This window comes from Myzus persicae, unplaced genomic scaffold, assembly GCF_001856785.1.
Source record: "Myzus persicae strain clone G006 unplaced genomic scaffold, MPER_G0061.0, whole genome shotgun sequence".
Classification (NCBI taxonomy): domain Eukaryota; kingdom Metazoa; phylum Arthropoda; class Insecta; order Hemiptera; family Aphididae; genus Myzus; species Myzus persicae.
In genome coordinates this window covers 551,311-568,519 of record NW_019100658.1, presented here as the reverse complement: position 1 = coordinate 568,519, position 17,209 = coordinate 551,311, and the positions used below count along the sequence as shown (strand labels likewise).

The 17,209-nt window shown below is 26.1% G+C and overlaps 1 protein-coding gene across 1 annotated transcript; it reads left to right on the top strand.

Moving 5' to 3' along the window:
• The first annotated feature begins 7,507 nt into the window (after positions 1 to 7,507).
• LOC111039510 (tRNA (cytosine(34)-C(5))-methyltransferase) lies at positions 7,508 to 17,155 on the top strand. The gene is made up of 16 exons (XM_022323050.1): positions 7,508 to 7,727; positions 7,881 to 7,967; positions 8,063 to 8,268; positions 8,406 to 8,583; positions 8,662 to 8,746; positions 8,838 to 8,978; positions 9,247 to 9,370; positions 9,439 to 9,569; positions 11,365 to 11,557; positions 11,642 to 11,869; positions 12,263 to 12,395; positions 13,581 to 13,658; positions 14,075 to 14,216; positions 14,290 to 14,439; positions 16,261 to 16,326; positions 17,096 to 17,155. Exons 1-16 carry the CDS (start codon positions 7,659 to 7,661, stop codon positions 17,152 to 17,154), a joined length of 2,070 nt encoding a protein of 689 aa, XP_022178742.1. The 5' UTR covers positions 7,508 to 7,658; the 3' UTR covers position 17,155.
• The last annotated feature ends 54 nt before the right edge of the window (positions 17,156 to 17,209 follow it).

The window sequence follows — 17,209 nt, the reverse complement described above, 5'->3', positions numbered from 1 at the left end:
ATGATTTTATTCATTAAGTGAGTCAAGGGTAAATAATAGTTTTCTTTTTATATTTAAAACTTAAATTAAGAAATTTTGTAGTATTAACTAATTAAAAACTTTCATTATTCAACATAATACTGTTATAGTAATATCATTCAAATTAATACAAGTTGGACTTTAATATTTTTATGTATTATCTATATGGCTATTAAAAAATAATACTGTAGTAATTTTTACTTTGTTTCCTGCATACCAATGTTACAATTTTTTTTTCTAACCTTAGTTTTATTATACATTTTATATGATTGACTGAAATAATATTTGGATATTTTTGTGTTGATACTTTTTTATGTATTTAATATAATAATTATTTATTTTATTAATATTAATATTTAACTGATTACATTTTTCTTTATTATTCGCTGTAAGTATATAAAAAATAAATTGAAAACATACCTATGTATTTTTTTTTTTTGTTACCTACTTTTAATAACAATACAACATTTTTATACATAAGTAAGTGTTATTTTGTAAAAATTAAACTTATGACTGTGTAATTTAAAATAACTATTATTCCACTAGACTTATAAATAAAACAATTTACTTTTATGCCATAATGTTCACCAAATTTATTTTGTATTTTTTCATAATCGTGAAATAAATTGTAATGCCTTATACCATGTGTTTTCAAACACCAGTACTATGTAATATTTATTATATAATATATTTTATTTTAAAAGTAAACTAATAAAGTATTGTATTTGTACAACTCAAAATATACAATAACAATTTTATTTGAGTGTTTTTTTTTTTAGAACTGCTGGATACAAAGTTGCCTGCTTTCACATGAGTAATTCCCTTTTATATGAGTTAAGTCTTTGCATTTGGCTCTTCTGAGTGACTGAAGAGTTCAAATATATACCAGTGACTTGTATTTAGTTGCTCTGATTTATCATTAATTTTTATAATGGCATAAAAACTGTTTACAAATTACTAAAATAAAATCATAGTTTTGGGATTATGATATTTTTAAAATTAATGATCATCTTAAAATAATATATTTATATCACAGGTTCATAATAATGCACAACATAAGATTTACTGATTTACTGCTTTAGTTAGTTTGTCAGTTTTGTTATTATTTTAGGCTATAGGTATTGTTAAAATGTTAAGAATGTTTTTCCATGTGTTATTTGCTTTCAAATCCTACTCAAAATTGTTGTGTTGACAAAATGTGAGCTTTATTATTTTTTTTCAAAAAAAAAGTGAATGTATTTTTTCTTATGAATGGAACACTGGTAGATACTTTTTAAAAAAATATGTATAAATAGATATACAATAATAGATTTATTTTTTTCTATTAAAATAATGAATTAATTTTATTACTTAGGTTAGCAATTTTAATTGCAACAAAGTTTTTATAAACTGTTTGAAATGCATAATAACGGACAAACATGTATTTAAAATCAATATAAATTATGATACTAGCTGGGTGAAGGATTTATGTTATATGATAAAGTATTAAGTTAAAAGCATTGCTTAAAAGAGATAGATAATTAAAAATGTTATCTTTGATTATAAATTATGTATATATTCTTCTTTGATCAATAAAAAAAAGTATTCATAAATAATACATAGCATTTTTTAATACTAGAAGGAGATAGACTCATATTGTCAGTTTTTCCTTAAAGTGACTTGTACGTTATGTAAGTATTCATTATTTTCATTATTTCTCCTTTTAAAGGCAGAAATTAATTGTCTTCATTGTGTTTTGAATACAATTATTGAGCAAAAGCCGTAATTGCCGGACCATTATCTTCTAATGCTCTTTCAATACTAGTAATAAACACAATTTTTCTTAAATAGAATCTGAATTCCTGCCTTTAAATGGTATGTTGTAATTTGATCAGTAATTACTTGATACTAGAAGAAGTTTGTGTTTTTTTTTTTAAATAGTTTGGCTTACTTTTTCTTGATTCAATGTATCAATAACTTTTATCTTTTCATCAAATTTAGTAGTTTGTTTCAAAGACTCATTTAAACCATCTCAATTCCAAATATTTTTTTAAATCAAAATTAAAAAACAAATATTTTCTGTTTTTTAGATACAGAAGTTTTAGTAAGTGTATAAAAAAACTCAGTATAAACATTGAGGCAATAATTAGGTGGGGGGGAATAGCCGAAATAGGGATCGTTAGATTTAATTAAATATAAATCGTTTTATAAATTATACAACCATAATAAATCATCTAAATTGAATATAAATATACTATAGTTAAAATTAATTGTATGTTAAAAATTGCGGTACCTATAGGCTAAAAGGGTAGGTTATATGTAATGATATAATTATTGTAGTCATTACAGCACTTTCTAATGTTATGATCAATTAATTTTAGGAAGTCTTCAGCCCAAATTGTATTGTTTTGCATTTTATTTTTTTAAGTGTTGGTAGTTCTTGGTAAAATAAATGTCTTATGAGTAATTTTATATAAATCACCCAATATATTGCGTGCAAAAGTTTGAATATTGTAAACTTACAAATATGTTGAATACAAATTAAATTAACTATTACATACAAAAAATTACAATTAATGTCTATATATAGTAATAATATGGTTTAACATATTCAACTTAGCAGGATCATCATAGGCGTACCTAGGGAGGGGGCTAGGATCACCCTTTTAAAAAAAATTTTCCCATTAAAAAACCAGCAACAGTTGGGAACTGTTTATCACAATACTGTCACCCGTTCCCGTATTGTTTATTCAGCAACATAATATAAGTCTGGCCTTGGGCTAGGCCCCCCTATCATAATGTCTATACTTCTACCAACGGCAGCTAAATTTATAAGTTTGAATTTAAAAATTGGTTTTATTTCTTTTTATTAACATCCAGTAAGTTTTTTTTTGTCATGGTCAAACTATATACTAGGTATCATTTATCACTATACTTAATGACTCTGTGTATAACGTATCATGTATTCATGTCATGTAGTTTTTACTACACACGTACTTAAATTGTACACAGAAGTTAAAGAGGACGCCTCACCCGCATGTGTTGTCTCCGTCTTATAAACGCGTAACATACGCATACCAAATTTACGCTCAGCAGTTCACGTTTTATGCCGTTAGCTTAAAAATTAGATTGAATCGACCCATTATGAAACTTGATGGTAAGAACTTTATCTGTGTTTTGTTGGAAGTTATTTTACAATAATTCGGTTTCCAAGTGAGTTATGAGCATTGTTAATTTACATTTATTGTACAAGCATACCTCACTTAAAAACTGAATTATCGTAAAAAAACTTTCAACAAAATACAGATTAAGTTCTGACCATCAAGTTTCATAATAGGTTGATTCACTTTAATTTTTAAGCTACCGGCATAAAACGTGAATTGTTGGGCTTAAATTTGGTGTGCTGCGTGTTAGTAAGACGGAGGCAATACATGCGGGAGTGGAGTCCTCTTAAGTAAGTAAACAAAACAAAAATTCAGAAGAACTCACGATATTATTTTTATACTTAACGTCTTAACATTAATGTATAAATGGTGATAACGACTAACGAGTAAGGTAAGGTAGGTAATTACGATTATCGGACGACGATCTCTGTGCCAGTCTACCACTTAAGGTGTCTTGCTAAAAACAGAATTAGATTTAATTTTACCTATTTTATTATATTATCATCGTCCTTCGATCTTCATAAGTACAATAATATTGTTGTCTTGTGTGTTTGTGTCGAATAGTTTGTAATCTGGACATTCTGGACAACGTCGTTACTATTATTAATACATTAGAACAATTTTGTTTTCTTATGTTTTCATGACTTAATAAATATAAAATGAATGAAGCTGAATCAAAATCAGAAATGTGGGTTAGATACTTATATAACAGTCAACAGTGGCGTAGCCTGCGGGTAGACCTGATATGTCCGGGCTTACCCTATTATATTTTATCCAAAAGTAAATGTTACATAGGTATCGTATTATTCGCATAGAATGTGTGAAAGTGTCGTTTTTATGAATGTATGTATTGAATATAATTAAATTAATAAATTGTAAATACGATAGACATACCTATTATATACCATGGGCACAAGTAAGGGAGAGCTACGGGGGCTAAGTCGCTCCATAAATCTCAATAACCCCTTAAAAAATGTTCGAATTTTTTTGAAGCTTATTCAATATTATTATATCGTAGGGCTTCGGTCCCTCTCAAATCTCAAGCACTTTTTGCACCTATTGTTAATACAAATCGCAGTTTATCACACTGTGTGCCGTTAGTCGTGATTAATTTTCGATCTTATTTTTGTTTAGCCCGTCATTCATTTTGAAATATACAACTTTTTAGTCACGCCACCACGCCAGTACACCAGGCTATTTAACACCAACTGCTGAAATGATTTCTGAGCCTGATTCCACGGGTGGCTCAAGTGCGCACACACGCAGATACTCATCTAGTGACTTACTACCTATCTACTGTAACTGACAAGTCTACATCAAGCAAAAAAAATTTAGAATTTTTACTCTAAAATTATCTTGTTCAGTATATTGGTAAAGCTATCTTTTTTATTTCTAAAATGTTTAGAACCTTAAAAGAAAAGAAATATTACTTTTACTGGTATTTTAAAATTAACTTTAAATCATTGTATATTGTGTATAATTAGGTATATATTATAGCGATAATTATTAGGTAGGTACTTATTTACCATAATATAAAATATTAATAAAACAACTGTAGATAATCAACTGCAAAAAATCAATATTAGTAAATAAAATAATATAATTTATTATACATTATACAAAACGTTATGACGTGTATACCTCCCTAGTATGAATCATACTGTCCATACCTACTTGATAAGCATTAGCAAATATCCAAAATAGCAATCAATGAATTAATACACTTACTATTAAAAAACTATTGGGAAACATCCTGGGCTATATATCATATGGCTCTATCTGTCTAACTGTCTATAATACTAATACAAATTGGTCTTATTGATACATTTTATTGGTTTAGCCATTTCGAAGATTAACTGGACAAAAGAGTAAACACCGATTCTTTAATTTTATTTATTTGTATAGATTGCATATTAATATTTCAATTATCAGTATTCAGTGGTCAGATCATATGAGGTATAATTACGTAACATAATTTGTTAATATTAAGAACTGAGAAGATGTTAGATTGTCAGCGCACTGTTAGTTTTCTCTCTCTGGCCCAAGCGCAACACAGATAATATGTAGCTACGCAGTACGCAGACATTTTTTTTTATGTTTTTAAGTAATCTTAAGAGTAAAATCACACATTACAAAACCTAAAGAAAATATAATTTATGATGGTATGAGTGTATGATGTATCAATTTGTCTCAAATCAATTAAAATATTATTTAAATTTACAAAAATAAAAAAATTATTTTGTATGTATGTCGAATACGAAGTCCAATAATAATAATAAAATATAAAACTGATATTATGTCAAACCCTCAAAAATATTATTCTCTATAATTTTTTGAAAAGATGATTTTACTTAAAAATAACTAAAACATCATACAAAACGATTTTAGGTGAAAGCGTTTTATCTATGTTACTCCTAGGCCTGACAGAGAAAATAAATATTACGGCTGCAATCCTCTTAAGAATTACGTATTTGACTTTTATGATTTACCTCTATAGCTCCGTGATGTTTCATTTTTATAGAAAGTCAATATCTGATAAAAAATTACCTTAATTATAATTTAGTACTAAAATCAAAGTAGGTACCTAGTATAAAAAAAAATAATAAATATAGGTATTTATAATAATAATTTATTATAGCCTATAAGTTTTATATTTATTTACTGTTTTTTTTTTTTAATATAGTAGTTTGAATTTAGTAATTAACAGTAAACCTACTTATTTTCTTTCTAGAAAAATAAAATAGTCTAAAAAAACCGAATCGCGGAAAAAAAAGTCCCGGTAAAAAAAGTCCCGGAAAAAAGTCCCGGTAAAAAAGTCCCGGTAAAAAAAGTCCCACACTAGGAAAAAAAGTCCCGATGAATATATAAATACATACAAAGTCATATAATATCATAAAAGATGTTAATTACTTACAATTTATTACAATAATAAATAGTCAATAATAAGTAAGTCAAATAAAAGTAAATAATAATAATACAATTAAAGTACCAATATAATTATAATAATAATGCTATAAAAATGTAATATTATAATTAGGTACACCTCTTTCTTATATTATGACTTACGGCTGTTAAAAAATCTAAAACACCGATATTGCCCGCTTGTATTTGTATACATAAATTTTGCAGCCGTTTTTCTACTGTCCGAGTTTGCCCTAGTTTTTTAACAGTTTTTGAATCTCCTACAGCATCTAAAGCTAATTTCGCTTCATCTGCGGAAATTTCCATTTTTATTTTCCTAATTAGTTTCCAAATAGTTGGATGTTTATGTCCACATAACTTTGAAAATCGGTTATTCCATCCTTCAGTCATATTGTTTGTTCGATGCCCCCCTACTAAAGTGGCATTATGTACATTCCACGAGGCAGGTGAAAATATAGGTGGAATTTTTCTAAAATGCAAGGTAGAAGCTGAACCTACACGCCTATAGGTACCATTTACATAATAAGAATCAAAATAAGTTAAAAGGTCTTCTGCATCTGGAGGCATATATATGTACAAGCATTTTATTCATTACACTTACACAGTTACACATTAAAATACAAAGCACAACTTACTATAGAACTGTACAAGTACCTACAAGAATAATATTTTTTTTTCGGGACTTTTTTTTCCTAGTGTGGGACTTTTTTTACCGGGACTTTTTTACCGGGACTTTTTTTTCTGGGACTTTTTTTACCGGGACTTTTTTTTCCGATTACCAAAAAAACCACACGGTACAGAACCTCAATGTATTTTACATAAAAAACGCAAATATAAAATTTAAGTCAATCATTAAATTATCAAATCAGAATATCAAAAATATAAATATCTATAGCTTTAGTCAAGTAATAGGTAAATAATAATAACAATAATAATAAATTACAAATATCGTATACCTTGCACCTTATGTTATAGCTGTTAAAAAAATGTATATCAATGTGTGTGTCCCCATTTTGTTTTTACTTAAAAAATCAAGAACATAAGTTTTTTTTTCAAAATAATAATTTTTAAATCTTATGTTACTGCCAAAAAAGCCGATTTCAAAAAACTTAAAATGATATTTGGCAATTTGATATGATAGGTATTTTGCTAAAATGAATTATAAGTCAACACTGTTATTCTCGTGTACCTTTAAAATGATAATTATGTCATATTTATAATTGTCGTTGTTTAGTGATTACCATTGAAACAGACGCAAGCATAGATAAATAATTATTTTCAATATTTTCCCGACAATCAGGAATGGGTACTTATCTCATATCTAGTTGAGCATATGATGCCGATGTGTAGCGGTTGTATTGCGATGTGTGTATGTGAATATGTTGTTATCAAAAATAAAAGGCTTTGATATTTGATAACAATGTTGATATTGTATTCTGTGATACTGGTTTGATTTTGATTTTGAATTCCACGTTTTCACGTGTTATTTTAATTGTCAAATTGTCAATTCTTTTATTCGTATAGTTTGCATTCATAAATTAAGGGTCAGAACAAATTTCCTTATTTTATAATACAATGGGTAACAGAAGACACGGTGGTTCAAATGCGAGCTTTGCGAAAAGGAGACGAAAAATGAAAGAAGGAGTAAATTTTTAATTTTTACTATAAATTGTATATTTCATATTTTTATCTGATCAAGATAATCTTATATAAAAATGCATTTTTTCAATAAATTATACTCACATTTTTTATTACCAAATCTTAGATTTAGTTTTGTGTTAATATATTTGATTTCAGTTAGATTCTAAAAATCCTAATGAAGATAATTGTAGTTCTTACGAAACAACAATACGAGAAAATGAAAAATTTGTACAGTATTATAAGGTAATAATTTTTAATATTTTTAAGAGAACTAGTACATATATATTTTTTATTGTATTATATTTATATTGTTATAAATGTTATTAAATTAATTTAAGATGCAAAATATTTGTTCAGAAGATGAATGGAACACATTTTTAGAAGTATTAAAAACTGACTTGCCTACTTCATTTCGCATTACTGCTAGCTGTGACGTAGAAGCTAAAATACTGTTGAAATTGGTTGAAGGTGTTTTTTTTACAGATTTGCTCAAAGGAGAGCTAAATGATGAACAAAAAAACAGCAAACCTTTTTGTTTACCATGGTCTGTTTAATTTAAATTTCTCAAAAATATAATTGTGTAACATTTATTTTTATTTATTACCAATAATTGTTAATACTAAATAGTTCTATACCAATAATACACTGAATATAATATTATGTCTAATAAAATGTATTTAGGTACCCACAACGATTAGGATGGCAATTAAAAATCACTCGTAAAGATATCCGTGGTTCAGAAGCATACTACCGTTTACATAATTTTCTAATTTCTGAAACAGGAAATGGCAATATTTCTAGACAAGAAACAGTCAGCATGATTCCACCTTTACTATTGGATATACAACCAAGTGATAAGGTTATAATTATTTTATCTATAATCAGTACATTTGAATATTTATATATTTAGAATTAAAAAGATTGAAATTTATTTTAGGTATTAGATATGTGTGCAGCTCCTGGTTCTAAAACTGCACAACTTATTGAAGCTCTGTATTCAGGCTCAACTTCTTCAGTTCCAGGTAAGTATTAATTTAAAAAATGAATATATCAACTTCATTATGCTTTAAATTATTTTAACTATTTACTAACCAACATTTTTTTTTTATGTAGATGGATTAATTATGGCCAATGATGTTCATAATGCAAGGTGTTATATGCTAGTTCATCAAGCTAAAAGATTAAATAGTGCAAATGTTGTTATTACAAATCATGATGCTACAGTTTTGCCTGTTATGAACTTGGATGAAAATGGTTGGTTTGTTTTTTATAATTTAATAGTTTGAAAAATTAAAACAATATAAATAATATTTGTTTAGTATCAGTGGTATTCTATCTATTCAAAGTTTGGTAGAGATTTAATTTCAATCTATTTTGATTATTATTCTTTATTAATTATTACTTATGAAATATAATTTGCAAATCATGAAAACAATCAAATGTTAATAACCATAAAAAATAAACAAAATTGAATTATAATTATATATTTGGTGTTATAAAATACAGATATTTTTTTTTCTAGGGGATTCCATGCTAAAGTTTGATAAAATATTATGTGATGCACCATGTTCTGGTGATGGTACATTAAGAAAGAATGCAGATATTTGGACTAAGTGGAGTCCAGGAAATGCAAACAACTTGCATGGGTTGGTTTTATTTGTTTGAAATTGCAAAAAAAGAATTTATTTGATCAATATGTATTTAATTTTTTTAGAATACAGTTTCGTATACTTAAGCGTGGATTAGAATTGTTAAATGTCGGTGGGCGCTTAGTTTATTCAACTTGTTCATTTAATCCAGTCGAAAATGAAGCAGTAGTTCAGCGTATGATGACTGAAGCTCAAGGTATTTTTACTTAATATATGAATGCCAACAAAAAATTGCCAAGTAAAAAAAAAATATATATTCTAGTCATTTATAAAACTTGAGCATTATAAAGATGTGATATCATTAATAAATGTTAATTAAATTAAATGTAAAATACATTTATTATATCTCAATAATTTATTTACTTTTGCAGAAATTTATTTTTTTTTATAAATTATTAATTATGACCTTTTTACAAACCAAACTTAGTAAAATTTATAATGGAAATTTCTTTAATAGTCCAGTTATGAACAGACATGATTATTTGTGGAAATGAATTCTAGCAAAGTAAATTAATTATTGAGATAGAATAAATTTAATTTCAATTTAATTTACTTAGGATTTATTAACAATATCATATATTTATAATGCTAAAGTTTATAAATTACTTTTTTTTACATGGCAATTTTTTACACGGAGTTTGACAATGTGTTTTTGTTGGGATATCACTAGTTTTTTATATGTGCTGATGTAATATGATTTTCAGGTTTTATATGTTTTTCTTTATTTATTATATTATGTTTGCTCATCCAATATGTTCGGTTTCTTTTTTATTATCATATTCTATTTTTTTTTTGCATTATTATAATGTACACATCTTTATACCCTCGAACCCATCATTCAATTGAAGTGTATTGAAGTATCATTACATCGTAGCCATTTATTTTGATGTAAAATTATATAAGTATAATGGGCTTCATCCATAGAAAAACCATGGTAATTTATATTGATACACTCAAGAATCCATTTTAAAAAAATGGAAACAAATTATAAAACATCTATTTAATATTAATTGTAGTTACAATTACTAAAAATAACACGTGTTTATTAAATAATATGGTGCGGCATGTAAACATGTTTACATGTATACATGTAAACACTGAATGTAGCAGAACGAATACAATATTGGTATTTTCTATTAAGTATATTATGATAAGCAAAGGCACAGGCAACTATTAGAACCGCTACCCAATGTACAATGTGTACGTAGAGGGAGTAATACAGTCCGTATGTGGTATTAATAAATCGGACGTCGAAAAAAATGGTGGAGCACAATATCTTTTTGCTCAAAAATAACTCATTTTTTTGCTTATACATTCGGTACTATTCAACTAAGTTTCTTAAAACCAACCAAGAAATAATCTGCAAATCATGCCCAATCTATTGATACCATATATGGACCAATCCATCCATATATTAGGTCTGTAGCCCTGGCTAAAGAAATAGAGTAAATTTACACAGATTCAATGGGCAAACTCTGGCCCATGTAATGTACTATGGTCATGACCGCCCCGCTTTTATTTTTTTACTTAGCCTTACGTCACTATCGTTGCTCTGGATTATTTAGTATAAATTCGATTTTATATTATAATTAAATTTTTTGTTGCATTAAATTTAAACTAATAATATTTAAATTTAAATTGTTCATTACTTTTTAATAAATATTAAAAAACTGCTTATAATCATAAAGGGTTTTAATATTATTAATTACTTTTGTACTTATGTGATGATATATATGTTTTAAACACATACCAGTAGTTACACCAAACTAAAATGATCTGCATATTTATTATTCAATTATTTGTTGTGGTTTTAAATAAGTATCTAATTATTTAATATTACGTCTTTGTAAAAGCGTTAAAAATGACACTGTTAATAATTTATTAATTATCAACAATAAATAGAACATACTTAATTATTATTAACAAAACATTGCAAAAGCAGTTTGACAAAATTTAGTTTAAAATGATTTTGTGTTATTATTTTTATATAGGTAGTGTTGTTATTATTGATGCTCGTGATAAACTACCAGGTCTTAAAACAGTTAATGGTCTTTCTCAGTGGATAGTTGTATCAAAGGATTTGGATGTGTATAAAACTTTTGAAGAAGTTCCAGAAAAATGGAATACTCAAATTAGGCCTCAAATGTTTCCTCCCAAGGAAGATGTATTTAATCTGGATAGATGGTAAAATAAATAGATAAAATTGATTTCTGTTTTTATAATATATTAAAAATAGTTATTAATTGTATGCCTATTATGTATTTTTAGTATTCGTATACTACCTCATCATCAAGATACTGGAGGGTTTTTTGTAACTGTTATGGAAAAAATTAAGCCATTACCATGGGAAACGAGCATAAAACAAACTGATGCACTTGTTGATGAAGTAAAAGTCAATAATTATAAAAGAAAACCTAAAAAAAGGAGATACCAAGGATATAAAGAAGATCCATTTATATTTTTAACAGTTGATGATCCTGTTTGGCCAGAAATTAGGTAATTGTATTTTGTCTTTTATATTCATTCACTTAAATCAAATGGCACTAAAAACAAAACTGTTTTCAAAATCTTATTAAAAAAATCAAAATTCTTTTTATAAAAATATATTTATTAGCACTTAATATTTGTAAGCATTGTGTTAATAGTTCTTTTGTAGATTTTTAGCTTTTTTAAAATATTATTCATACTGAATTTATCTATTCTCTTTTAATTTAAAATGCAATAAAAACAATTTTAACTTTTCTGAAATGTTGTGTACAATTATTTATTCTCAAGATAGTATTTTAGTTGTTAAGTGGCTAATGAGTATATTGTATACTTTTTAGGAAACCTTTTCTTAATTACCCTTATTTCATTTTATATTTATTTAATTATGATTTTTTTTAACAGAGACTTTTATGAACTCAATAATTTCCCTATTCAATGCTTACTTACAAGATGTTCTGTGGGTAAAAAAAAAAATATATACTATACGTCCACATCTGTAAAAGATATTGTAAAGAATAATCAAGACCGTGTGAAGGTAAACTCTTTAATTATTTTTTTAATTGCTTAATTGAAATAAAATATATATATCTGATATTAAAAAAAAAAACTTAATTCATGTTACATACATAATAAAGTAGAATTCGATATAATAAATCATTGAATTTATGTCAGTGTTTTCTATTCTCTTACTCAAATTACCAGAGTGCAATATGATAGATATTCTATGATAATATGTATAGATTTGCGAGCAAAATATTTTCGTAGAGCTTTTTTTTCTTATCTCTATACATTATAATTAAAACAAAACAAAATTTATTTTTATTAGTTATTACTGCAGTTATTATATTTCTTACAGAGTATTACAAAAACAATATATTACAGTATATATAGCATTTACATTAATTCACGATTGAAGATGAATCAGGAATTGAATGATGGATACCAGTAGAGTTTTCATCATTGTTATCATAGCGCTCCAGTTTTGGGTCAATATCTAGTAGTTTGATAATAATCAATGCTCGGAACTTAATGTATTTTCATATTTCTTAGAAAGCTGCATATTCAAAATATGTTTGGATACAAATTTGTTTGATGAAACATGCAATTTAAGTTTAAAATTTTACACACATTACTACATAGTTTATAATTTGATTTTACGTATTTACAAATTTTAAGCATACTAATGCATATTTTGATAATAAATCACCATCAAATAAATTTTCAATAGTTGAAATAATTGAATATTATGCACAGTCGCCTTGTCTATGTTTTGAATTATACTATGGACCAAGTATTAATTGTAAATATTTGATTTGATGGCCTTGTCATATTTAAAATATGCTCAATAATATGACATTTAATTTTTAAATATATAATTGCCTGATTTAATATTTGCTGTATTTGATACATTTAACTTTTTTAATTTAGAACTTTAAAGAAATAATGCTTAAAGATCTATATCTATCTATATGTTCATTTAAATACCAATAATATAAAAAAATTGCATTTTTGAGCTTTTTTAAATGTATATCTACACGTATATTTCATTGTTTTTAGCTCATAAAGTTCCAAGTCTTGATAATAATACACTAATATTGTTATATCTAAACCCTAACAATTTTTTTTGCTGCAATGTTAATATATTTTTGTATATAAATATTTTTTAATATATATGATAATTTACTATGTTTGTAAGTACACTTATATTTTTATTTTGTAGATTATCAATACTGGTGTTAAAACGTTTGTCCGTTGCGATAATAAATCAATGGAATGTAACTTTAGGCTTGCTCAAGAGGTAATTATTCAAATTTGATCATTTTTTGTATCACTTAACTTAGTTATTTTATTTATAGCCCGCACTTTGTGTTAAATTATGTTCCATGTACACTGGGTACATAAAAACTGGGTACACTCTATAACTCCGTTACCAACATGGCGACATTACTCAGTACCATATTTATATTTTATTTTTAAATTTAAATTTAAATCTATGAGATTACTGGGCCTCACTGAGACATACTCGTGTGGAGGCCATAATTATAATTCTGTCTGTGGGAGATTAATGATCTAGTTTCATGTCTTGCAATCAGAATTAAAATATTTGTATAGGGTACTGAGTAATATGGGTAATTTAATTGTACAGTGTACCACGGGGTTCATGAACACTAGATATATGTAGATTTTATTATTCAATTAATATAATTTTTTAAGGGCTTAGCTGGAATATCTTCTTTTATCGGACAAAAAAGACGATTACAGTTAACACGTACTGAATTGATAACTGTTCTGAAAAATCCAACAATTCAAGTTACTTCTTTAGATCAGGCCACAAAAGATATACTAGACAATTTTGGTAAAAAATTATTTTACAATTATTCTATTATTAGTTGCATAACTTTATTTAATGGTATATCTATTTGAAATAGGTGTTGGTAGTTGTATTCTGAACATGATGGACAAAGATTTTCCAATTGAGCTTGTTGGTTGGAAAGGGTTTTCAACTCTCAAAGCATATGTAAATGGTGAATGTAGATTACACTATTTGAGATTACTTGGAGTTGATGTCTCCGAATTCGGTAATACTTTTACTTAGTAAATTATCCTTGTACACTTTTGAATGACTTAAAATTCAATTAGAAACTAATAATATTTCTTATTTGCATGGATGTTGATTATCATTATAATAACTAAGGCTCCAATTATAGAATTGGTATTAATATAAAATTGGGTATAATAAAGGTTCCTCATATAACCCTAGTTATTAATAATATTAAGGTAGGTCTAAGTATAGTAGTCTTATTAAAAGAATAATATTATGAATTGAGATGGATGAAATGGCATTATTGTTGTGTTATAGTAAACAAAATTGTATTCATTTTTAATAAGTAATATTATACTTTCATTTTGGACATTGTTGAGTCAGAAAGTAACAATGTTCCTATATTAGTTTAGCTCTAATTTATTTTGAGTAAATAATTATCAGTACAATTACTGAAGTCCTAAAGGCCATTTCACTTGAGGAAAAATATTGTCCTAAAAAAATCGTAATTATGATAAAATTTAAAATAAAAATACTACTGACATATTAAAAATCTCTATGTAACTATTTAACCACATATTCCTTCAAAGTTATTTCTGTGACCTTTAAAAGCTATTACTGAAAAAGTGTTCCTCTACATTATCTTTTTTTATTTTTATATATGAGATTTTAAATATTAAGATTTTGTTTGTTTTATGGTTAGTGATTTAGTGTATCTGTTAAACAGAGTAAAATCGGTATACCTCACAGTTAACTATTAGCAGTGGTTGAAATGGCTCAAGATAAGTGGAGGGATACCTTACAATTCCTCACATAATGAATATTGTCAGAAATGATGTTTAGATATTTTAGCATATTGCTAGTTGCTACGTCCCTACTTATTATCATCAATATTGTTATTATTTTGTGATATTAAAATATTATGTTATTAGCTCTAAACACGACTAAGGTTTGTGTTAATTCTTAATCCGTGGCTCTAAATACGGGTATAGATAATATGATTGCGAAACAGCCTATACAAAAAATAAAAAGTTTTCTTATACATAGGTATGAATATAAAAATCATAATAATTATTTCATTTTAAAACACAAGACTTAGGAGGAATGCGTTATTCTAGACAAAATAAGTAGAGGTATGAAAAATGTAAATACAAAAAAGAAGTGGTATGTCATCCCTCCTTATCCCCCCCAACTTTGACCACTGACTATTAGTGGTGTAGTACGCATACTTTTTATCTTTTTGGTTGGAAAAAACATTACACGATTGCTCATCAAAAAGAGTTGTATAAAAAAAAAAATAGCTGATTGAAACAAAAATAGTTTGCTAGCTCTAACAACAAAATGAAGTTAAAAGTTATCAGACTTAAGTTTGTTTACTTGTAATAAATATTATAATGATCTTTTTTGATTATCTTTTGTAAACATTAATTTTTAATTTAATTTAATTTAATTTAATTTTTTTATATTATAATATATTTAAAATAACAAATGTAGGACAAATATATTTAGTATTGGTATTTATTATGTTTTATATTAATATTTTGAAATAGTGTATTGAGTGTATTAATGTCTTAGTATGAGCGTATACAAATTGTTGTTTAATATACCATGTACTTATAAAAGAAAAATAATTTTACTATTTTTACTATTTTGTTTTTGGACATAAACTTTTTTTGATGTGCAATCATGTTGCACCCTTATTAAGTTTCTATAAATATGTTATATAGAATTTCTTGTATCAAAATCTAATGGATTCAACAACATCTTGTGATATTCAAATGACAAACGTATATTTTTATGAAAGCAAACTATTAATTAATATAAGAAATTATTTAACTAAATGATTATCCTATTTTAGACGTAAATAAATTTAAGAAAGAAAATAATGAGGATGGACCAGAAGACAAAAATGGAATTTGCACAGGTAAATTTAATTTTGTTATGCATTTAAAATGTTTTACACATCATTGAATAAAAGCGATGAGTGATTAACGATTATTATAGTTCTTAAATCAATATTATCTGTTTGACTACTTTGACTTAAGGCTGTTGAGGGTGGAACATTTTTAAGGGGTTAGATTTAAGCAATATTCTATATCCATCAGGGGTGCTGTGTGTGTAGTGACCGATTATTAGAGTGTGTGAATAATTTTATTACCACAGCTAAGATTCTAGGAAATCCATAGTGCACACCAGGCGTGTCAAACATGCGGCTCATTTTTTTTTGGCCCGCGACTACCAATATTATGGACAAAAAAAAAAAAGTATTAATGTCGTGTAACGACTATTTTAGATTCTTAGAGAATGGTTTGTTTGGCATACATTATTATACTGTCTTCTGATAAACTATAATCAAATGAGGATTATTGATATTTTTATATATATTTATATCTATATACATTATAGATTTTAGAACATAGATTAATAATTTATATCTTCAGTTTGCGACACGCTTGTTAGTCGTTCGATAACCACCGTGTGTTTGAGTTTAAATTTTGTCATGTGTATTCCTCTGTAAATTTAATAGTTAAAAATGTCTCTATCAAAATCAAGTGGTAGTAATAAATGAAAAATTATTTTTTAGTATAAATGTTTGAAGATTCAGCCCTCTTTCAACAGCCTTTAACAATAAATACAAAACATAATTGAAATATTATCAGTATTGGATTGCATTTAATTATTTAATGTTTCAGATGAAATTCCAGAACTTCAGGTTAAAGAAGAATTAATACAAAGTGAAAAATTAGAATAAACAATAACATGAATTTGTAGATATTGCTTTACACAAATATTTGATTACAAATTAT